Source organism: Opisthocomus hoazin, chromosome 6 (genome assembly GCF_030867145.1).
Source record: "Opisthocomus hoazin isolate bOpiHoa1 chromosome 6, bOpiHoa1.hap1, whole genome shotgun sequence".
NCBI lineage: Eukaryota > Metazoa > Chordata > Aves > Opisthocomiformes > Opisthocomidae > Opisthocomus > Opisthocomus hoazin.
In genome coordinates this window covers 80,675,501-80,699,425 of record NC_134419.1, presented here as the reverse complement: position 1 = coordinate 80,699,425, position 23,925 = coordinate 80,675,501, and the positions used below count along the sequence as shown (strand labels likewise).

Sequence of the window (23,925 nt, the reverse complement as noted above, 5' to 3'; positions counted from 1 at the left end):
CCCCTAGCCCACCCCGACCGGCGGCAGACGGCCCCGACGGGGCGGGGATGGCGGAGGCCGCGCTCTTACCCTGTCCTGTCGGTCCTGTTCACGGCAACGGAGCGCCGGCGGGACCCGCTCCGCGGGGAACGACCGGCCCCCGCCCGCGCGGGGCGGAGAGGCTTCCCTCCCGTTAGCCGAGCCCGCACGGCCAGCGCCGCAGCGTTCGCCTTCAGAGCCGGGAAACCCGCGGGCGGCGGGAGGACGCGCAGCCGGCCCGGCCTGCGGCCCTGCGCCCCGAGCCCCGCCGCCGGGACGGGGACAGTCGGCGGGCGGCCTAGGCGGAGTCCCGGTCGTGCGCGACCGGGAGAGGCACCGGCAGGCGTGGACCGAGACAGCCCCCGGGCGGAGCGGCGCGAAGGACCCTACCCCTGCCCGCCCGGTTCGGGCACCCCCCGCAGCTCCCCGATCCGGGCGGACGCTGCAAGAATGGGACCGGGCCGGGACCCGACGGGCCGGGACTGGGAGCCGACGGGGCTAGCCGAGAGAGCTCGACGGACCCGTTGCCGCTCCCCCGGCCGCTGCCGCTCGCGCGGGCAGAGGAGAACGCAACGAGGTCGCTTACCGGGCGCCGAGCAGGGCAGCGCCGTTCCCAGCCCCGCGGCCGCACGCCGGGCAGTCTGCGAGGGTGCGTCCGACGGGGCGCGCAGCCCGCCGCGCCGCTCCTCGCGCCGCCGGCTCCACACGCGGGCCGGGGCTCGAGCCCGAGGGACTCCTCCCGGAGCGCTGCCCGCGCGCAGGCGGCGCGGCGGCAGCCGGGGGACGCGCGCGCTGTTCCCACACGGCGCCTCGTGACCGCTTCAGGGAGCTGCGGCTCCCCGGTCCGCGCGCTCCGAGCGCCCAGGGGCGGGCACGTCCCGTGAGCCCCGCCACCGGAACCGCTTCCTACGAAAACCCCAGCTCCGAATTAATTTCTTGACAAGCGAGCGCGCTGTCGGTGAAGAACGGTACCTGGGTGCTTTTACCGGCGCGAAGGAGCCTCGCTCCGCGGAGATGCGACGGCCAGTCCTCCCCCGTGAAGCCGAGGGGCTCCGTCGGGCCTCTCTGACGCCGGTGCCGTTCGAGACCGGCAGCAAGGCGAGCCGAGCCGGCCGGTCTCTCCCTGAACGTGAGGTCACCCTCACCACAGCGCTCGGAACCCCCCTCAGCCACCGGCCGCCCTCCCGGCCCCGCCGCCGCGGGCGCGGCTCCCGCAGCCGGGACCCTTTCGGGCTCGGAGGCGGCTCCCGCTGCGCAGCGAGGAACCGGCGGCCGCTCCCGGCTTGAAGGGCCTGGGGCGGCGGGGCGGGGCGGGGCCCGGGCGGGGTCCCGGCGGCCGCGGCGCGGCCACGTGCGGCCCCGCGCGCTCCCTCGGCGCCCGGGCCGGCGGTGACGTGTCGGGGTGGGGGGGGGCTGGACGCACGCCGCCCGCCGATTGGGCCGCGGCGGCGGCGCGGGGAGGCGGCCGCCCAATGGGCGCGGAGCTCGCAGGTGCCCGCGCGGTTATCTGCGCCCCGGGGCGCGGCGCCGAGGCTCCCCCGCTGCCGCCACCGCCGGGACGCGCGGCCGAGGCGAGGCGCCCAGCCCGGCCCCCCTTCCCATCGCCTCCCTCCCGCTGGGCCCGGCGCGGAGCCGCAGCCCGTCGGCGCGGGGCCGTTCTCCCCGGGGCTCCCTCCGCGCCGCTCGGTGTTCTCCGCGCTCCGGCCTGGAAGTTGGCGGCGCGCGGGGCAGCGCGCGGGGTTCCCCCCGCTCCCGACGGAAGTTCGGCGCCCGCCGCCGCCCCGGACCCGCAAGCTGCGCGGAGCCGCGTCCCGCCCGGCGCTTCTGGCGCGGGGCCGCAGCGGGGCCGGAGCCGGCGGGGCCGGGGGACGGCGCTCGCTGATGCCCGCGGATGTTAGCGGCGGGGCCGATGGATGCTAATCGCCAGAGCGCCTTCGTCCTCAGCAGCACGCCGCTGGCCGCGCTGCACAACATGGCCGAGATGAAGACCTCGCTCTTCCCCTACGCCCTGCAGAACCCCTCCGGCTTCAAGGCGCCGGCCCTGGGCGGGCTCAACACGCAGCTCCCGTTGGGGACCCCGCACGGGATCAGCGACATCCTGGGACGGCCGGTGGGCGCGGCCGGCGGGCTGCTGGGCGGGCTGCCCCGCATCAACGGACTGGCGGCTTCGGCCGGGGTCTACTTCGGCCCCGCCGCCGTCTCCCGCTACCCGAAGCCACTGGCCGAGCTGCCGGGGCGGCCGCCCATCTTCTGGCCGGGAGTGGTGCAGGGCTCTCCCTGGAGAGACCCCCGGCTCGCCTGTCCCGGTAAGTGCGGCCGGTCCCGGCGGGGCGCGCGCCCGCGGTGCTGCCCCCTCCCCCCCCGCCCCGGGGGTCCGGCGCAGCAGACGGGGCGGGCGGCTCGGCGGAGGCCGCGGGCGCGGCGCCCCGGGGGAGGGAGGCCCGGGGCCGGCCGGTGCTGGTCAGCTCGTCCCGCCACCGCGCCCCGCGATGTCCCCGGGCCGGATCCCGGCGGTGCCCGGCGCTGGCGGAGTCCCGGCCCGCCGCAGCCCGCTCCCCGCGTAGCCCAGGGCGGGCACCTGGCTCCGGGCTGGGCGCGGTGCGGACCCGTCCCCGACGGAGCTGTCTCTCGCCCGCTTCCAGCTCAGGCGGGGATGGTTTTGGACAAGGACGGCAAGAAGAAGCACTCCCGGCCGACTTTCTCCGGGCAGCAGATTTTCGCGCTGGAGAAAACCTTCGAGCAGACGAAATACCTGGCGGGACCGGAGAGAGCCCGCCTCGCCTACTCGCTGGGGATGACTGAGAGCCAGGTGAAGGTAGGTCCCCCCGGCCCCTCTCCCCCCGCCGGGGCAGCCGTCGGCGAGGCGAAAACCGCGCGGCCGTACGGAGATCTTCTCGGAGTCGGTTTTAATTTAAATTACGTTTGGCTACTGGGTAAATTTTCGCCAGTTTCTACGTCAGTTATTTTGTGCTTAGAGTTATTTGCGCTGCGAACGATTTAAGAAAAATCGATGTAATCGGTATTGAAACGAAACCAAGCCCCAAGCCGGCCCCCAGATCGAAAGGGTCCCCCCGCAGGTAGTTGCTCTCAACGGGTCAGCTTTCCGCGGAGGCGGTGACCGGTAACGGGCGCGGCTTTACCTGGCACAACCGCGCGAATTTTCTCGCACGGACTTCGGGCGCGCCGGAGCGCCCGCGGAGCTGGAAAATACTTGTTTTATTCCGGGCACCATATTCCGTTTTCAGCAGACAGTTGTTCCGCGAAAGCGCTGCTCCTCCCGGTGCGCGGCCTCGGCTGGCGGCGGGGTCGGGCGGGGGGGACCCAGGCGCTGCCACCGCGACCCACCCCCCCCACCCCCCCCGCCCCCGCTGCTGCCCGGGGACCCGCGGTGGGGGGAGGGAGGGGAGGGCTGGTGCCGGTGCCGGTGGCTGTGCCGGGGACCCGCGGCCGGGGGAGGGGAGGGCCGGGGCCGGTGCTGGTAGCGGTGCCGCTGTCGGGGCTGAGCCGCGCCCGGTGCCGGTGCCAGGTCTGGTTCCAGAACAGACGGACCAAGTGGCGGAAGCGGCACGCGGCGGAGATGGCCTCGGCGAAGAAGAAGCACGACTCCGAGACGGAGAAGCTGAAGGAGAGCTCGGACAACGAGGACGACGACGAATACAACAAGCCCCTGGACCCCAACTCAGACGACGAAAAAATCACAAGGCTATTGAAAAAGCACAAATCCGCGAACCTGTCCCTTGTCAGCCCCTGCAGCACCAGCTCGGACACCTTGTGAGGGTGGGCGTGGGCACCGACGGCTGCCGAGGGCACGGCGGCCAAGAGCGACCGTAACCGGGTGTTCGGAGTGACGTGCTGTACAGCCGAAGATGTATGTGAAATGTATATATTTTTTACAGAATAAGTTATGGAATTTATTTTCCTTCTCATCGGTGTAAATTTCAGAGGAATTTTTCCCAACTTTTGGGGTTTTGTTTTGTGTCCCTTTACGGTCTGCCCCTCCTCCTCTTAGCCTTCGTGCCGGGTTCCTGCTCCTAACAATCAGGTTTCGTTACGTTTTGTATAGGTCGCCAAATCCGAGCTCAACCACCTTGTATATAGTAAATTTCGGATTTTGTGATGTATATTTCTATTGTAAAAACGGCTGTTTTCTTTCACTCCCTCCCTCTACTCAGTGTTTCGGTGGTTTGATTTCTCCTGCCTCTGGATTTTATGCTCAATAATATCAAAACGGAAAACAACCCCCAAAAAGCACGAGAGCAAAACGGGCGCTTGATTTTTACACTGCGATCAAAGGACGTCTCCACACGGGTTGCGAAGACTTTGTATAAATCAATAAATTATTTAACGAGCTTCTCCTTTCGGAGACTTTCTTCCAGCGTCGCGTTACGCGTCGGCGGTCCCCCTCCCGCTGAGCCTCCGGGGGGGAGGGAGGGGGCCGGGGCTCTGCCGCCGAGCGCGGTGGGGGCGGGATTCGCCTCCGCTCTTCGGGACTCGGCCAGGAGGGCGCGGGGGGCACCGAGTCCTTCCTGGCCCTCGCTTCGCTGGTCCGGGGGCCGCCCGCCACCGCCCCTCTGCTCCGGGCGGCCCCGCCGGTGTGAGACCCGCGGCCGCCGGTCGCCCGGCCCCGCCGCTCGGCGAGGGGAAGAGGCAGCGCTGGGGCGGCCGGGCCAGCGGGAAGGGCCGCGAGAGCCCCCCGCCCGGGGCCCCGAGGGCGGCTGCCCCGACAGCACGGCCGGGAGCCGGGCTCGCTGCCGCCAGCAGGACCCCCTCCACCCCCCCCGCCCCCGGTGAGAGGAGGGTACCAGCGCCGGACTGGCCGAGCGCGCAGCCTTGAACCTGCCGCGTTCAGGGGCCGGTGGCCGCGGGCGGGTGATGTGCTCAGCTCGTGGGGGGGCTGGGGGTCGGGGGGGGGGGGGGGGGGGGGGGGGGGTGGTGGGGGTGGTGACGGACACCTCCCACCGAGCTCTCCGGAAGCTGCGAAAACCCCGAAGACGAGCTCGCTGAGCTCGCTGGGGGAAGGGGGGGGGGTGGGGGGGGTGTGTGTCTACCAGCACCGTCTCCGCCGCCTTCCCGCACAGGTCCCGCGCCCGCCCGCTCGGCATCAGCGTCCCCGCACCGCGGGCTGTGTTTACGACCTGCCCGTAACGAGAGCCAGGTGGAGGTGCCCAAGGCTCCGCTCTTCTCCTCTCGGGCATATTCGAGGCCCGACGAGTGAGTCCCCCTCGTCGCCAAGCTGCCTTTTTTACCTTTTTTTAATGACCGAGACGTTCTTTTCCTTCCGTGCCTCAGCTGCTGCTTCGCAGCCCGAGCACACGCAACGGCCGCACTGCGGGCACGGCCCGGTGGCAAGTCCCGCTGCCCCGGCACCGCAGCCGCGCTGTCCTGCGTCCGCCCGCCGCAGCGCGGGGCCCGGCCGGCGGCTCCACTCCCGCCTCCGGTCCCGGTTCCGGCTCCCGGGACGAGCGCTGCGGCCGTGTTGATGTGTTCCGCTCGGGTCCGAGCAGCTCCTCGGGGCAGAGTAGGGCAGGGGACGGGGTTCCGCAGATCCCCCCTCACTGAAAGCAGGGGCTTGGCGAGACCTCGCTCGAGTCGTGCCGCGGCTACAGACGGAGTAAATGAAGTTTAGAAATTAAGCTTCATCTCGGCTTTGAAGGTACGGAGGCACGGCGCGGGGACCGCAGCGGAGACCCGGAGCCGCTTCCGCGGCCCCGAAGGGAAGCGGATGGGATGCGGCTCCGCCCGCGCTCGGAGGCCGGGACGGTTCGCCCCTGCTGCTTTCCGCGCTGCGTTAAACGGGCGAGCCCCAGGCACGGGGGTCGGCCCTCGGCGGAGGGAGCTGCTCGGGGCTCAGTACTGCGGGCGGCCCCGCACAGCGGAGCGACGGGCTTGGGCGGGCGGGCACCGGGCGGGAACGGGGCCTGCCCGCCGCCTCGGTAGACGGGAGCGAAGCCCGTTAACACACACCCCCGCAGCCCGGGGACACCCCGCAGCCCGTTAACACCCCTCCCCTCCCCTCCCCCCGCAGCACGGCGCCCCGCGCGAGCCCCCCGCCCCCGGTGTCCGTTCGGGCGCTGAAGCTGCGTTTCACGACTTCCCGCAGGTCCCACCCGGGGCTCTTTCAGCGAACCGCCTCGGCGGGTCACCGGGGGCCACCCGCCGTCTCCCGACGGCTCCGGCGGAACGGGGACAGGCAGCAGCCCTCCCGCGGCCTCCCCGCGCTGCTGGGCCCGGCCCCTCGCAGCAGCCCGCGCAGCTCAGCCACCCCGCAGCCACCCCGCAGGCCGGCGCGGCCGCTCCAGCGCGCTCCCGCCCGCCTTTCCCTCGGCGCGGGCTGTGTTTCGATCAGCCCAGACCGGCGCTCTGTTACACAGGTTTTCATGTGAAAAGTAACCCCGTTAACTGGCAGGAGACGAACCGGTAGCTCCCTCGTAAGAAATGTGACAATTCGGTAACTTCCCCGCAGCCCCTCGCGCCGGCGTTAAAGGGACAGACGCAGCCAGATTCACCAGGATCAGTTTTATTGCTTGAGAACCAGAGTACTCGTTTCCAAAGGCCTTCAAAGTCATCATGAGTTGAGTTCGCTTCAGCACAATCACTGCGTGGTTACAACGCAACGTGGCACAGGAACAACTCCGAGCTGCAGGCGCCCTTCGGCAACGGTACTTGACAGAAACCCAGATCCTGCTGCTGAGAAAACACTCTGCCAGCGGACATCAAATCATTCTCAGTGGTAGTGATTTATACCAAAATCAAGCATCAATCTAATGCCATCACGCAGTCCATGAACTCTGTAGTGTTCTAAATTAAATCAATAAAACGTACATTTGTGTTTCATCAACAGACTCCCTAATCACCTTTTAATATTGTATTTAGTGGTAGGAGAAAAATGCTCGTAACAAGATTATATTGTAGGCTGTACTGAGCTACTAACCAGGAAAATTTACAGTTTTTTCTTTCCTTCTTTAACACTGTACAAATACAGTCTTGTGTCCAATACAGTTGCTACCTGAAGCAGACTATTATATTTTCTTCTCCCATGTTGTTATTGTTTCAATATAGAATACTTGGCACCATAAAACAGTAACAAAAGACGGACAAAAACAGTTTACAAAAGTCTGGAAAGTTACACCCAAACCTAGCTAAGAACTTCACATTCAATCCTTAATATTACATAGAAAGAAGGGATTATAGGAGTAGCAAAGTGAAACTGCTAATATATGTGCTATATAGTATGCTATATATCTGTATCCAGGATGGCACTGCTATATATTATTTATTATATAAATGTTGGTTGTTGATGTACACTTAACTAAACCTGCTAAGGCTCCAACACTAACTGCTGATATGGCACTCTCAAGCATTCATATTGGAAAGTATAATTAGCGTAAGTTTTGGTCAGGTTTATAAATTATTTATATATCTGTGTATATATACACACACATACATATATATACACACATATATGCATGTATAGAAAGCAGCTGCTGTGTGATTCAAAAACCATGTAACATGGCAGTATAGTAAATAACATGAGACAAAAAATTATAAAAATGAAAAACAAAATACTAGAACTAAAACACAAACCATAAGCCTTGGTCAACAAAGAAAATACCATTTAAAACCATCAATATCTCTATTTATACAATCCAATGTACAAAACCCCAAAGTGGTAAAGATACATAATGTTAGGCACGACGCCTTTAAAAGTCTATAATATGCTGAAATAGCTTTTCCACATCGACAAACACTTATTAAAAGTTGAAAGTTGTGAAATCTAAAATACATAACATCTCTGCTGTCTATTTAGTTTTGGCAACAGAATTGTGACATATATATAAAAAATAATTCCATGTTTCTACTTGATGTCACATGAACATACAAGACAGTGAGGTATGTGAGGCTTTTCTCGAACAGAGTCCGGATGCTGAAGCATAGTGTACGATCGGCAGTCTAAAAATGTGGCACTCGGGACTTGATTTATCGACACAGTTGTTACGATTATGTATTTCAGTATGCTGCGCGTTCCTTCCCTCCTCGCTACAGTGTGGTTTCACGGAAAATCTTCTCATTTCGTAGGCATCTTTTTCCTGTTGCAGAATTGGCATTTTTTTAAAAAGAAAAATAAACACAGGGGAAATGATGTAGAAAATATAAACGTGAAGGAAAAAAATGATATTTACCACCACATCACTGCACGACACAACACTTGTGCACATTTGCAATAGGTTTACCTGCCCCAGCAGCTATTCGAAAGGACAGGAACACAGGCTGCAGCGAGTCAGGGAGAAATAGAAGTTACACGTTTGAAATACAAACTTTTTTTTTTTTTTTTACAGTCAGTAGTAAACACAACAAAAACTCCTCTATGACTGGAAACAAAATGATGCAGTAATTTTTCGGATTAATCTAAGCAGAAAATGCACAAGAGACTATATAATCTCCTTACAGATCTCTGCTCCCACTGAAATCTAAGGGAAAATTTGCCACTGCTTCCTGTGGGAAGAGGATTGGGTCCCATACACAACTCCCTTTTATCACAGAATTAGCTCCACTGAAAGTGCCATGCTAAAAAAATTCCTGTTAAGCGCACCGGTGACAAAAGAAACCAAAACTACTGCTTCTGAACTGGCTGTCCTGCAGCTGCTGACACACGAAACTTTTCATTTTACTGAGAGATTAGTAAATGCCTGCATTTGAAAATCTGACTTTGATTCTGGACCAAGTATTTTAAGTGTATTCTTCCTTAGAAAAACAATATTCTGTCTCACAAGAACTCTGACCGTGAAAGGAAATGCAGGTTTATATTTGTGACTTTGGATTTATGTGTATACATGCGTACCCACACGTAATTACCCATTATCCGTCACCGAATCACTCCAGAGCCTTAGCACTGTCTCTAGGACCGACACATCACCACTGTCGTACAGTTTGCAAGTTTTGGCAAGTTTCTCATTGAGGTTTTATATGGGTTTTATATAGGCTAAAGCAAACACTCAGCTTCGCTGCATTTCTAGGTTAGCTTTCCATCTGGCATCTTCAGCAGAGAAGACTGTAAAATTCACGTCTTTTTCTTCATTTGAACAACTGGCATTTACGTAATTCTTTATCCTTTTTCCCCACTCGTTGCTTAAATATGGAACTGCCCAATGTGCTATTTTCCTAATAAGCAGCTGGGCACCACATTAACAGAAACTATGCTTTGGAAGCAATTTTGATAACCCAATGAAAATAATTCTGCTTTACAAGAATAATTGCAAGTGCGCAGACAGCTGCTGCTCTTCATTTTGTATTGTACCACGCTTTTCATTCTAGTGCACATCACCCTCTTCTTTATTTGATTTCATACAAGTATCTACTCTAACACAGTGGCTGATTTCAGTTGAATTAAACCTGAAAACACCTTTGAGACTAAATAAAAACATGACAGAGATACAGTCGACTTAAACATAACATTAACAGAAACTAGTGCATACATTCATCCTCCTGATAAAAAAGACTTAGAAGATACAATACTAAAATGTTTAATTTAATTACCTTGTGATCCCCCATGCAGACATTTGGCCCAATGTGGTCATATATTACTATCTTCTCATCGTTTTCTGACTAGTAAAAAAAAACACAACCAAACACACAAAACACAACAAAATACTAGTCAGTTGGAGTATTCTGCAGATTACAGAAACAAAGAAATATGGAAATAATCTATGCAAATAGTTCAAACCAGTTTCTGAGTGAAGCAATATTAACACATCGTTGCTTGGCTTCTCCAGAGAAAGACCATGTAGAATGCATTTTTATGGTCGGTACTGCTTGCAGTAATTTGTGCAATTTGTCCATGTGAAATAATGGATGAAATCAGTGCATGTACTCCTTGCTTCTGGGACCTCAAGAAATTTTAGAGAGCAACCCTTGGACAGATTAAATGAATGACTCTGTCATGACTGCATTCCAGCCTTTTGCCAGCGAAATGCAGCCAGCATGTGTGGCTGCTCCTTTTTTAAGAACAACATACTATTTTTAATGAATTAGGTGCAATGTATGTTGTTCTCTGAGTTAAATGCAATCCACATTGCCTTCTAAGAGCCTTTGATTTCATCATATAGGTGATTTTAACTGTTCAGAGAGATGAATGAATTATTTACAGTTTATGAGTATAATCTTTAACCATTTCTATGAGACACATTTCATCTGAAAAAGGGCATGAAGTGATTTTAAGAAAATCAGCAAATAAAAGACGACATTCCTCCAGTCTCTATTATGAATTGCTTTCACTTTGTTCCGTGTTGAACTTTATCCTTATATACTGACTTCTTTAGCATTTATAGCTTAATGAATAATAAAATGTACTGATCTTTCTGCCATTTGCAATAAACATGATTTTGAGAATCTGTTTTGATTCTCTAGCACAGTACTTCAGGAATAAATACAAATACATTCCCATATAAGACAATTTCTTATTATGCTAAACAATTCCTACAAACTAATTAAATCTGCGATCTGCACACTCTCAAGTCTCTAATACAATCACAGATGTGCTCTAAACTAGTTGGCAATACTAATTTATTTTGTATGGAACAGTCAAGACTTTCTCATCTGCAATCAGTCAAGTCTGACTGGGCAATAACTTTATATAAACAGTAGCATTTAGGACTATAAAGTTAAAACTGAATTATCTTTAACGCAGTAAGGAAGCTTAAGGTCAGATTTACTTTATAGCATGGTTGTCTGCCAAAAATACAAAAACATAACCTTCTGCATTGTATGCATGAGCACTTTCCAATATTTCAAGATCATAATGCCACCAGCATCGGAAGTGGGGATACATTCATCAAAAGCGACTTGATAATTTACAAAGGCAGCATAAAATTGTGGATTTTCAACTGCATAATCTTTAGACAGATAAACAAATTACAGCGGTGCACAAGCAGAAACAATATACACTTGGCTGAGCATTCATTACTTCATGCTATCAGGCATCAGCGCAGCTCCCTCGCAGTGGGCAACCTTTGGTGTTTTAGGGCTCAGGAAGCATAAAATAACATGATGGTGAGGTAACCGACCATAGCATGATAGATGATGTTGCATGAAAGCTGTTTACAGCCCCATGTCTGTACAATCTGTAATGTCTACTGTGTAGCTGAACACACTGTACAATGTGGCAATTTGTGCACACTATCCCTTCTTTCAATAGGACTAAAATGCAGATTTACTGCAATTTTTGCTTGAAATAAAATACGGAATTGCTAAGTTTCTTTTTTTATTTGCCTACAAGAAAAATTAATGCAGCAAAACAACTACCTGCATAAGAATATTCAGTAGCTAGTTACAACCAAAAATTCTTTAAAAATCTGTACATATTTATATTTCAAGAATTTGTTGCAGTGTAATCAGTTAATTAAAAGTTGTTTTTACTTTCTTCACAGTTCCTTTTCAAGCTTTGAATTGTAAGTCTGTGCAATGGAATAAATTCTCAATGGCAAGGCAAACACTGCTCACTGTGTAGAACCACAAAAACTTGTAAGGTCAATTTGCCCTTTCCTCTATCAGTTCAGCATTCTTTTCTACTGAATATTTTCAGTAAGTTTTATGGGCCAGAATTACAGTTTGGTTTTGGGCTGGGTAAGATAACTCCTTTCTCGGTAGAGACTCAGCGAGTTAAACAACCATCCCAGTTTGGCCTCACCTACATCTGTAATTCTGCACATGCATCTCTGGAGATGTTCCAAAATGCGTGCTCATACTTTGCAAATGCAAAGCTGCAGAGACAAAACTATATGCATTTTTTGAAAGTAAGCTTTGAATGATCCAACTGACTGAGGTTCTGCTCCATAGAGACTAAGAACTGGACTAAGTGACCTCACAGTCAGAAATCTCTTTAATGCTCTAACTTTGTTTTCCTTTGTTTAATTTTCTCCCATTATATCCAAGTTATACCCCCCTAGATAATCTGAAAGAATTCCTTTCCCTCTGCACTGTTTACACGCTTCAAGCCTTTGTGTACACTTCTATCTCCTTATTCATAGCTTAAAAAAAAAAATCTTCCCTCATCGGCCACTCTTTCCATGGTTTTAATCCTTTGTTCTTTAGGAATTTCATGGGCGCCAACTACTATCTGTAACATTTCGGGTGAAGTCTCACTTTTTCATATGATATTTCTGTATAAGAAGATCAAGTAACATTGATGTTGACATAATTATTTCACTATAAAGCCTGTACTCCTCTTAGCTTCACATTTTTTTTTAATTAGATACTGCAGTATGCGCATTGTCAAAAATTTCGGGCGAAACTTCAAGATATCATGCAGACACTTCCTCATATATTTTAATTGAAATTTGAGTAGCTATGGAAAAAATGTTCTCAGTCTCTCAGTGAGTTATACACTGCAAAGCAAACAGTCTAATCATGAGATAAATAACCCTGGTGAGAGAGAGAAACAGAAGGTTATAAACTTCAGGAGAGCAAGTTTCATGGGTTTCATTAATTTAAACAGAAAAAAAAAAAGTGCGACGAAGTTGCAGAATATGGATTTCTTTGCAAAGAGCATTTTCAGCAATTCGCTCTTATTAAACTGCATTAGTTATATGGGAACATACAGACAGACACACGACTTTGGGCAATTATAGGTTTGGTAAGTCTGTCATGTGTGAGACCATCATACAGTCTGGTCAGCGAGATAACCTCAGTGCCACAGTGCTGAAAAGTCACAGCATGATCCTTCTTGCATCGCGCTCCTGACCATGGCTAGCACAGCAGGAAAAATTTAGCTCAGAGCAGAAGGGCATGGATGAGACCTCTTTGTATCATACACTGATTTCCTGATGCGTTCTTGGTCCTTTAGAACAACTGACAGCCAGCGTAACCAGGACGGGTCTCTAGTCGCCATGAACGAGAACCCAGGAAAAACCAGAGGCTGTGTAAGTTTGCACACGTAAGTGGCTGACCTGGTTCAGTGTTTCCAAGCAAAGGAGGAGAGCAGAGCGGAGTAAGCAGGAGACAGAAAACGAGAGGCAAGGAAAATTGGAAGGCTCCTGAACTGTATTTAGGTCATTTAACCTTGGATAGAGCATCACCAAGTTTACCTCTATACACTAAAATCCCAAGAGGAACTACATGTCCTAAAACTGTTGAACAATCATATTTTTAAAGCTCTAATGGAATGCCTAAATTTAGGTACTTGGTGCACCAATTTAGGCGCCTACCAGAGGCTCTGCCTTCATTCAGGGGACAGTGATAGGAGATCTGGCCTGTCTAGGATCTGACGTGTTCTTGGGAAATCCAGTTCTCACCACCAGCAACAGAGGGAACCTAAACTCAACACGCTTGTACCTTGGGTACCTCCAGCTGTTGTCACACAGGTTTTTCCTTCAGTAGCTTTGCTCCTCAAGTCAGCAGCCACACCTAGGTACTTCTGTCTGCATCTGCGCTGAATCCTTAGTAAGGGCAGTACTGTTACTTTTGTTACCATAGAATGGACCAGATTAGGGGACTGATGGAGGTTTTTTCATTTTGTTATTTGTTTTTAAAGCAGGCACAGTTTCCCAGTGCTGTATATCCCAGTACAGCACTGACACGTACAGAAGCAGCACAGGAGAGATCACAGGCAGCCAGCGTTGGCAGCTCAGATACCAAAAGAAGCAGTTGTGAAAGCTCATGCTTTGGTAACTGCCAGTGGGTTAACTGGGACAAATCCACATTCTTGGCTGGAAACCACTGGAGGCGTAACAGTTTATTATTGCCACAGTATGCTGTCTCCAGCTTGGCGAGTGTTTGCTACTGGCAACTGAAAATTGAAGGACAAGCAGAAGTGTGTCAGCCCTACCTACCTTTGCTGAAGACAAACACACCGCAGAGGCGGTGGGAGGGCTGCAGGCCTGTACTTACTTTCAGAATGAGCTCCTTGGCTGAATGGGACATCAGGATTCTGTCGCACCACGCTGGACACCTCGTGTTCATGTACTGCTTTCCCTGGCTAGAGTCCTCGCTGTATGGGTAACTGCAAACAAATCGCAATCACAACCATCAGCAACTTTTTGCAAAGCACCCTGAAACCTCTGGCTCGAATGACTACGCTGATTAAAACATTTAACTGACAAAAAGCAGCTCTTCTAGACCCTCTCATACTCACTTGTCTTTCTTTTGTCCTCCCCCTTTCTTTCTCATATGCTCCTTCTCTATTTCTCTTCTTGTATCCACAACCCTACTTTAGGCCAACATGTTAAGACACATACAGTTTCAAAACTCTCACCTCCTACCTTGCATTTTTGCACGTGAGAGTGTTTAAAGACAGCAGATTATTCGTCTATGTGAAAGTATGAAAATCCGTTCAATATGAACTCAGGTACAGAGTAGGCTGTTGGCTATGACTATGGAAAACGAATAGGCAGAAGATGAAAAAGGAAACCTAGGAAACAAAAAGGTTCATCTCATGGGATTTCTTTGCACGACTGTCTCAAGGAGAGCTATCCAGGAATAATTTAACAGAAAACAGAGTTCAGAGCACTGGGATCTCTGCAGCTGTACACAAAACCCACTGGTACGGATTCTCAAATGCTGACAGAAAGGAAGGTATAACAAGAAACCAGGTTTTTCAGGGGATTTCTTCAGAATCAAGAAATTAGTTATGTGGTTTAAGGAAAACGATGCTGACTACATCAGATTCTGAACCTTTGTATGAAATTGTGTTAAAAAAAGTAAATTATTTTGTAATGACGTCTGGAACAGAAGCTGATCAAATGGTAGTTAAGCCGTGCGGTCATTCTGAAAGTGCTATGGGATCTCCAGTGCATTCTAACTTAGTTTAAAAGGCAACAGCAAGTGTTTAGTTTAACCTACAGAATGGCCTAAAGTAAGTTAACTCAGCATGCCTGTGGGAGTCCACAGGCTGAAATCGCCTAAAGCCCCTGAACTGGTAACCTCTGGTTCAACTGTCAGGAGGCTGAGGCCAAAGTTTTCCTCATTTTATCCAAATGTTCTCGCTAGTTTAATATGATGGAACTTTGAATTTGATGATGGCTTATCATGCTGTAAGGCCCCCTGTTTCCCCAGACCATTTCCAAAATGGGTAAGTAGCCAAAGCGGGGTTTGGGAGAAATCCAGAGGGTTTGTGACAGCCTCAATTTCTTGAGTATCAGGCCTGACTGAATTGAAGTTTGTCCTTGATAGATATCTTTAAACAAAACCCGTAAAGCTGGTGTGCATTACCTACATATGTATGTGTGGATGTATTTAAATCTACATTTGCATTTTATTCTGCTCATTCCTGAATTCATAAAGAAACATTGTGGTTTTCCTGATATGTGTGTTAAAACAAACTTTCTGGTATTGTAACAAAAGAGTTTGCATGCTTGAAGAGAAACTTGTTTACCACCCTGCTTGGTGTGATAGTCTGAAACTGAGACATAGAGCTTTCTACCAAATGGGTTTACAAGCTACACTGCCATTAAAGATTAGCCATGGCAAACATCCAAGCAAAGCGTACTGAACGTATTGGAACAAACCAGTGATCTCAGTACCTTTTCCACCTCATCAAACCTAACAAGACTCATTTTCAAAACATATTATGAGAATTCAATTTGCTGCTTCACTGACATACAGAAGTACAGCTTATTTCTGAGTGTCTGTGAAATATTTTGATGATGAAATACTACTGGTCGTAGAAGCTCTTTGTCTGCAATTTAAGGCTTGACTTTTTCTGGTAACCTCTTACTTTAGTTACTGAAGAACGCCACATAACTAAAGCTACTTTTTATGACATAAGGTGTAAGTGTCAATCACATTTCATATAATCCTTCCTTTTCCAGTACTAACTGTATGGCTTTTGAAGTATGACGTTCTGTACCCGGAATGATCTGTTACTGCTATGTGTTGGTGCATTTCATCCGAGAGCCTATATTCTGTGAAATGCTATTTATCAGTTTGCTTTATTGATCTTAACATTTTCAGAGGGTGAAAACTTCTGCCAATTTTTTAAGGTCTTTACCACCACTCACCCAGTCAAGAAATTACTGTAGTTTACAAATTTTTGACAAATCAGATCTCTAATGCTTGGACAGAGATAAAAATACACGTTGCAAAAGTTATCCAGACAAAATAATCTGTAGGTAATAATTTAATACAACAAAGTGGGGCAAGCTCTTCTTTTTATACGGCAGCATTCTTCCTTCAGGCCCGAAGTGTGGAGCATTCTGTCCGCTGCACTCCAGTGCATGAGGCTTCTCCCTTCCCACCACTGCCTCTTTGGCTTGGCCAAGTCTTACTCTCAGCAAAATGCTGACATACATGTAATAAAAAATCCTAACTAGATATCGCCCCCTTCCTGCCTCCCCAAAAAAACAAAGGAAAACTATTTGCTCTCCTTCTTGATGCTCTAGAAGGGTCACAAATACTTTGGAGTAAGCAGGCTTCTTTTGCAGATGGGCTCAAAAGGTGATCATAGCTAAATACGGCTCAAAATTGCTGAGGGGTTCTGTATTATGACTTAAATGATTTTGGGGAGAGGATAGTTCAGTTTATTATATGCCATTTATCTTAAACAGATTTTTGCAAAGAAAAGCTCTATTAGCTCAGACTATCACTGAAGAAATTTTCATGAAACATACTGCCGAATGTATACTACTCCAGAATAAAACTTTTCAAACAACATACGCTCCAGTAGTTGTCTCCATCATCCTGTTCTGTAGTTCAATGAACAGCGGAATGAAAACAGTGTGACTGCTTCCAGAATCAGATCATCTTCTTGTGAACTCTGAAGCTTTTACTTGGTTGGAGCGTTTATAAGGGTTTTCTCTCCTACGGATACTCTGGTGTCTTACATGATGTTACCTCATTCAGATGTCTTCCCACCAGCTGATGGATTTAAAACCAGTCAATAGAAGCAATTGAAAGAGGAGACAGACAGATGCATAAGCATTTCAGGAAGCCATGCTGATGATTCTGGTGCTGCCGTAACAGAGAGACGTTGCAAAAATCAAAGGCACAAGGAAAATGCCCAGCGCCTCAGAACTGCCCCACACAACAGCACTCCATTTCAGTCTGGTACACAACAGCTGTCACCCGAACGCAGCCTTTGGGTACGATCCTGCGCTCCCTGCGAGCACACGGCTCCTGACATTGGCAAGCTTGGCCCCACGACCATGAAGGCTGCACAGTGCCCAACACGACAACTAACAGTGGAGCACGTATTTCAGAAAAAGCAGGACATAAAGACACAACATCCCTTTTGCTTCTTCCAATACAGCAGCCACCCAGACAGCACAGACTCAAGATGGTACTCAAGAAACTGGAAAATACTTCCACCGACTTCAACGGGCTAACAAGATACAAGCATGGTAATACACACCTCTATTTGACTATTAACTTTTTGTTTTCTCTAGGGTGGCTTCATGAGCTACCTCCTCTTTTCCTTCCTTTCAACCTCACTTCTCACCTGCTTCTTTGAGGTAAAGCATAAAGAGTCTCTTTTAAAGAATAACACGAATTTGTGTGCATGCAAAAAGCAGAACTATTCTTGTAATACACATCTTCCAAAAGACATTAAGCATAAGATTGTCTACTATCAAGTGCATTAAAATTGCTTTGTTTTGCTGCCATCTCCAGCCTCTTTTAACACACTCAACCCTGGCAAATAAGGAACTCACAGTTCTTAATTCAAAACTCAGTTAATAGTTCCAGTTAACAGATTTTCTGATCTGTAAATTGTATAAACAGTTACAGACTCCATAAAAACAACTGCAGATCTGACAAAAGTAATTTTAAGGACTCTACACCAAATAATCAAAAGCTAAAAATTCCAGTGTTAATCTCCTAGAGGGTAAGCATCATGCCACCTTTCTGTGCATGCGTTATTAGTCTTGACCTTCGGAACTGTGACTGTTGCAGAGAAAAAGGGAGAACCAGCTCTGTCAGTCTCATGACTAGACACGAAAGAATGTCTTATTTTTTTTAGTACCATTCTGCCTCAATCATAATCTATCTTCTGCAGTGTGTAGAAAACAGTGATCTTGAGAATGAATAGTGAGTGCTCATGTAAAAATGATGACATAACAGATATAGGCCTCTAGGTACCACTGATGAGCAAATGATAAATAGATATAATGCTAACACACACAGGTGCTACAGGTAAGTTAACACTGTACACATTTCCAAACTTTAATATTCAGTATGGTTACTGACATTTTTTTACACATACTAGATTATATATATTTAAAAATACAAATGGAGAAATGAGGAATTCCATATGTAACAACTTATCTGCCCTGTTTAAAACAGTGACAAAGTCAAAATTTAGGACCTTAACCACTCATGTTAGCTGAATAACAAATAGCAAAAATTGCCTGTTATTCTCTGTGTATGCCAGCCAGCAGAGTTATGCAAAACATACTTTGACTGCATACGCCTCTGGATGATGGACAGACAGGCAGTTCTGGAGCTGGAACATCCATGCGAGAGGCTTGCACGATTTACCTCCAGTTGTTCGGAATTTATTTTCCCTCAGGATGCTCCTTCTAGCTTCTTTCCCACCTTATTTCACAAACTTTTGTTTCAGTTACACTCATTTTATTTAACCAGGATTACTGTCAGGTGGGTTTTCTGAATAAAATTTCCAAAAAGTACTAATTAAAGTAATATCATTTATATAATCCTTGATGTTGTCAAAATTTAACCAAACACTTTGAGGAATTGTTAACTAACTCTGTTAATAAGCAGCAGGCTGACCAACGAACGACAGGGATTAGAGCTAATACGGATGAGAGCTACTTAGCAATTGTATGGGGAAAATAACCATTAATAGTGTCAGTAATATTACTGCACGATTGCTGTTGACAGGTATTGTCAAAGATGACTGGACACCTTTACAAAAATACTTACTGCAGGGTGAAAAATCTTCTGACATCATAAACCATCCTGTCAGCAGTGTCTTAACGCGGACCACAAGCCAACAATGCTGTGTATATAAATGTCTTCTTAACTGGCATTTCCAGTCAGGAAAAATGCTCCTAATGAACCCTTCTCTTGTGTAAGAACGGATAAAATGTGTTACTGGGATGGGTGAAATGTACTTTCTAACAGGAAACAATTAATTCACTTTGGAGTGTCATTACCTTTAAACGCTGTCTGTCACATGCAGTTCTGCCTCCCAGCTCGTTTGTGCACACAGTGAACACAGCGACTATGCCCTGCTGCTGACAGCGCGTCTTGGTGTCGCTTTAGGGATGCTGCTTTCTATGGTCAGGACATTTCCAGCAGTGCCGCGGGAAGCGTGACAGCATCCACTAGGCACCAGTGGGGAAAAATTAAGCTATGTAATCCTCTTTAGAACAGTAAGGTCGTTCTGAAAAACTGTGCATCCTATGTCTAGATTCACACGCAGATGTTTAGGCAAACTTTATCGTGTCTCAGGGAGTGGAAATAATCTCCTATTCAAATACCATTTGTTCTCATCTATTAATTGTCATGATATTTTATATCACTGAATTGTTTCTAATACAAAACATTTGAGATCGGACGGAATTATAAAGCATTGATGAAAACTGAGCTCTTTATGTGAAGAGCTGAGACACAGTTCTGATCTGGTCCGTTTTATTTTTGAAGTTCGGTCTGAGTCTTTGCATTCACTAAACCTTCTCTCACTTTTAAGTCTTTCTATTTACATATGATATTGAGAGAGAACTTTGAATGGGAAAAAATCCTGACCACTTTTAATCAGAAAATTATTTTCATTTTCTCTACGAAAATGTGGAACCAATTTACCTTTAGCTCTGACACACTTTCAGATTGTCTAAGATGCTTTTACCAAAAGCAAGGACAGTGGACGCAGGCTGCCAGTTCAAGCTTTGGGTGCTTCAAAAGTTGTTAAGGCCAAAGATATAAATAAAAATATTTTGATATTTTTAATTGACAAGGTCCCAACTCAGCATTAGTGTGAGCTGGTACACAAGTGTGATTTCAACAAAATGCCATTTGACCAATGAAAATATGACATCTAATCTTTGTCAGCTTCCAGATCATTAGTTTCTTCCTCCAGATTGAACTATGATTTTATATTTCCAAGGGAGATTTGGGTGCCCTAGTTCTTTTGCTAACAAATGACCCCATGTAATTTATCTTCATATGTTCATCTTAGGCAGCAGATAGTTAAAGCTAAGCAGTAAGACACATTGCTGTTTGAATTGAATTAGCTGCTTCATATGTACCAAAATACTAATCAGCCTTCACGATGCTCTGCTGAGCTAACCGGCCACGATATGCACCTCACTTAAGCCAAATCAGGAGGGTAAACACCGTCCTGCAAACACAGTAGTTAAAGTACAATGCGTTAAACAGCTGCTACTTGCTAAGGCTACACTAACACCATGGTGATCACACCAACAATCAGAGTCAAAGGTGACAACAAAAAGAGGGGGTCACCGGGGCAATCCAGCAGCAAAGGGTAAGAAGGGTAAACAGGACTCGAGCCACTACTCCGGGCACCACACAAAACAGGAAGGTGAACAACATGATGTTTTTCTCTGAATCTTTTTTATAGATTTATGTTGGGCATATTGCTTTTTGGCTTAACATGCTTCTTTGGAAAATACAGGTCTATAATATGCTTTGGAGTTAACACTTCCGTATCACCAGTGGAAGTCTGCACCTTTTCCAGTTAAAAAAAAAGAAACCCAGAGACCCTTTCTTCTTCCAGCAACTGCCCCTTTGCCTTCCGCCCAGAACGACCCCCACAGAGAAAACCTCCCCTCACCGATGGCGAACGCCCCGTGGCTAAACCGCAGCGACCGTGTGAAGGTGCACAGCCGGCCACCAGCCCCCTCTGCCCGGGGTTTCGCCCGTCCGGGGGCGAGAGGCTGACACACGGCTGACCGCGCCGGGTGCGCCGGGCACTGCTGCTCCCTGCGGGTGTCGTGGGGAGGCCCAGCTAACAAAAATGGATTACTCAGGAACACTGATGCCTCAGCGAGTGGACAATGAGCGACGTGCTCTATTGCTTTAATAACAATAATGTTGTACTCCACTGAACCTATGTAATACCACTGCTGTTACAACCGGATAAACGTAACGATGAATAACGTTGGCTTGTTGGGAAGGACCCAGTGCTGGCTCATTTCAGCAAAACTGGCTGATGTTACTGCGTATGACTGTCACTGAGCGACATGTCTTTCCTGGGAAAGTGCCTGGTTTAGAGTAAGTTACTTTCGGGTTATAATCTACAAATTCTTGCACCAGAAGAAAATTACTGCAAAGCTGAGGCAACAGGTGGGACAAGGTTCAGGTTTCAAACTACTGGGCGTTCCAACAGCACTTTCAGACGAATACAGCGAGCACCGTGGTTAACAGCAAAGGCCATAATCTGTTTAGAATCTGTGTTACTTTCTGCTTGCAGCACGGTTTGAAATCCTCACCTTACACATGGCATAAAGTAATGCTCACTCCTTGAAACTTTGTTACTTCATTGTAACAGCTTTCTGAAAACCATTTTGATGATTAAATTCTCATTGTTTTGGAGGAAATGACAGCTATCTTTTCTGCTTCCAGCTGGGAAGCTGTTTCTGTGCTCCGGCATTAGATGCAGGAAGAACCTGGACAAGGACACAGCATCCCGTGGGAAACTGTTCCTCAGGATCTGAGGGATCCATGGGCTGTTTAAGATACCTCACTGATACCTGGAAGGTGTTATACAGTGCATGTACGAGTATGAAGTATTTCTACTTGATGTAAAAATAATTCTTAACTGGCAGAAAAATCACATTATAAAAGTAACTGATAACGCAAGCATAAAACTCATCCGGGGTTTGAACAATTTTTCATCTATTTGAGTGCCCAACTCTGCCTTTTGTGAGACAGCAGGACCCAGAAGCATTACTGAGGTCATATTCTAAGAAACGGTAACCCTGTTTGCTTCAGGAGTACTGCACCAGTCCTGGCAGCGGGTGGTTTGTATACTCTGAAAACACACGGGGCAATTGGTGAGGACACCGGTAAGCAAAGGCAGCCTGTCGAAATCTAAACCATCACCTTGTCTTCCCATTTCGCACCCAAGGGCGACGGCTGGGATATGTACAATGGCACCCACAGGGCTGGGTACAAAAGGCAGAGCTGCTCTTCTCTGGATGGTCTCTGCAGCAGAGGAGGAACAAGCGACCACATCCGAAAATGGCTTTGCTTCACGGAGAGCAGACTGCCTCACTCTCTAGTACAAATTAGATCAGAAAAAAAAAAAAAGTATCTATCACTGTGCAACCTACTAGAATAAAAAAGGTCATGGGACAAAATACAAAAGTAGAGACTAAACAGACTGTAGATGAAACAGGAGTCCGGCAGAATAAGGGACCAAAGCCAGCGAGAATTCCCAAGTAGAACACTCTTCCAGGAGTAAATGAGATTCAGTCTGTCTCCTGGCGAGAGACGTCAAAGTCAAGATATTGCCAGTGCAGAGGGTCTGCTTCAGAAAAATATCACACAGAGGGTACCTAAGACACAAATATATGTCCAACCAGTAAATTACATGACAGCCTAATGCAACAACAAACAAGAGCAGGTCACTTTAAGAGAATGATTAATACCTGAGATTACTGTGCATGCAGACTTATCTGAAAGCAAACCTTGTAGGTGGGTGTGAACTCTTGCTAAAGTCAGCTCCTATCTTTGCTATACAACAGCTACAAGAATAATTATAATAATTAATGGAGAACTGTGATAAAGGTAACAATTGCCCACCTGTATATTGACTGACCACAATGTCGTTACTGCTTTTTTCACACCTACTGCCTTTTCCAATGATTGCTGACTGCCACAAACTCTTTTCCAGCCTCACACTGGGCTTGCTGTTTGCTCATGGCCAGGCTGTTCAGCCTGTGACTGACAGAGCTTGCAGAGTTTAAAATTCTGAATTGTATTTAGCCTCCAATGGCCAAGGTTGCTATGGGCTACATAACATTACAAAGGGTAATCAGACGAAAACATGAATATTCACTACAGAAAGTAAAAGGTCTCAAAATATTGGAGTAAAGGAGTGGGTGAATAATGTCTGAAAAATACTCCGTTAGAAGGGGTCTTTATATTCTGTGTAAAGATACCAGACTTGTAACGCAGCCTGTGATTCCTTATTAAGCTGTGATTCCTCTTCCTGCCTGCCTTTGCTTTTTGGCAAATGCCAGGAGGATCGAGGAAAGATTTGCTGCTGCTGAAGGCAGCATGGTTTGTTACTTCTGTCTCCGGTTCAAGCGAAGTCAGATGAGGAAACGGGTGGGCTGTGAAGAGGACAACTTCTGGACTGCGGAGAGGGCCGCCCGACTCCGGCTGTTTTCCCTGCTGGCGGGGAGTGATGGCTGCGTTTTCTGCAGAACCCTCTCCCTTGGCAGGTTCCTGGCGATCCCAACTGTGAAGTGCAAGAATGTGCCAGGGAACACCCGTGGGCAGAGGCTGCTGACCTGGGGTAAAATGGCTTCAGTATGTCCAGGTTGCGAGCTAGCAGGCTAGGACTTTTTTCCTTGGAAGTTCATTCACTGCATCACTAGCACGCGTCTCTGTGATGCACGGATCACACACGATGGCAAGCTGATACAATTTAAGTACGCACTTAAAGAATTAAAAGGAATGCAGAATTGAGGAGGAATTTAGAGAAATGCCTAGATACTAAGTGCCCTGCTGATCAGAGAGGAGACAGCCTTGCAAATTAAGCAGATGCTGTGAGTGCCGTGCTCAGGCAAGGCTTTGTTCTGAGTGTTTTTGAGGGCGGCTGCCTGACCACCATTCCCTCCGTGCTGCAGGAGGATTGTCACGCAAGGCAGGAGGACGAAGTCATGTAAGATCAAGCAGACATATGGTCTTAAGCTAAATTACAGTTCTGCACTGGAGAAGAACAATAGTTTTGCTTTGTTTTGAGTTCCCTAAGTATGCCTGCAGAAATGCTAT

The 23,925-nt window shown here is 48.7% G+C and overlaps 2 protein-coding genes across 6 annotated transcripts in view; one reads left to right on the top strand and one right to left on the bottom strand.

Moving 5' to 3' along the window:
• The first annotated feature begins 1,864 nt into the window (after positions 1-1,864).
• Positions 1,865-4,360, top strand: NKX6-2 (NK6 homeobox 2). The gene is made up of 3 exons (XM_075424429.1): positions 1,865-2,324; positions 2,661-2,833; positions 3,545-4,360. Exons 1-3 carry the CDS (start codon positions 1,910-1,912, stop codon positions 3,791-3,793), a joined length of 837 nt encoding a protein of 278 aa, XP_075280544.1. The 5' UTR covers positions 1,865-1,909; the 3' UTR covers positions 3,794-4,360.
• A 2,159-nt stretch (positions 4,361-6,519) lies between these two features.
• INPP5A (inositol polyphosphate-5-phosphatase A) overlaps positions 6,520-23,925 on the bottom strand; it is a 244,062-nt gene continuing 226,656 nt past the window's right edge. For 3 of the 5 annotated variants that reach the window (XM_075424000.1, XM_075424004.1, XM_075424001.1), the window contains exons 13-15: positions 13,900-14,011; positions 9,553-9,621; positions 6,520-8,105 (exon numbers count right to left, since the gene is read on the bottom strand). In XM_075424000.1, coding sequence (XP_075280115.1) covers positions 7,884-8,105; positions 9,553-9,621; positions 13,900-14,011 — 403 coding nt within the window. In that variant the 3' untranslated portion in view covers positions 6,520-7,883. Of the gene's footprint in view, positions 8,106-8,198; positions 8,287-9,552; positions 9,622-13,899; positions 14,012-23,925 lie in introns of all 5 variants that reach the window. The other 2 variants (XM_075424002.1, XM_075424003.1) reach the window with 2 other exon arrangements.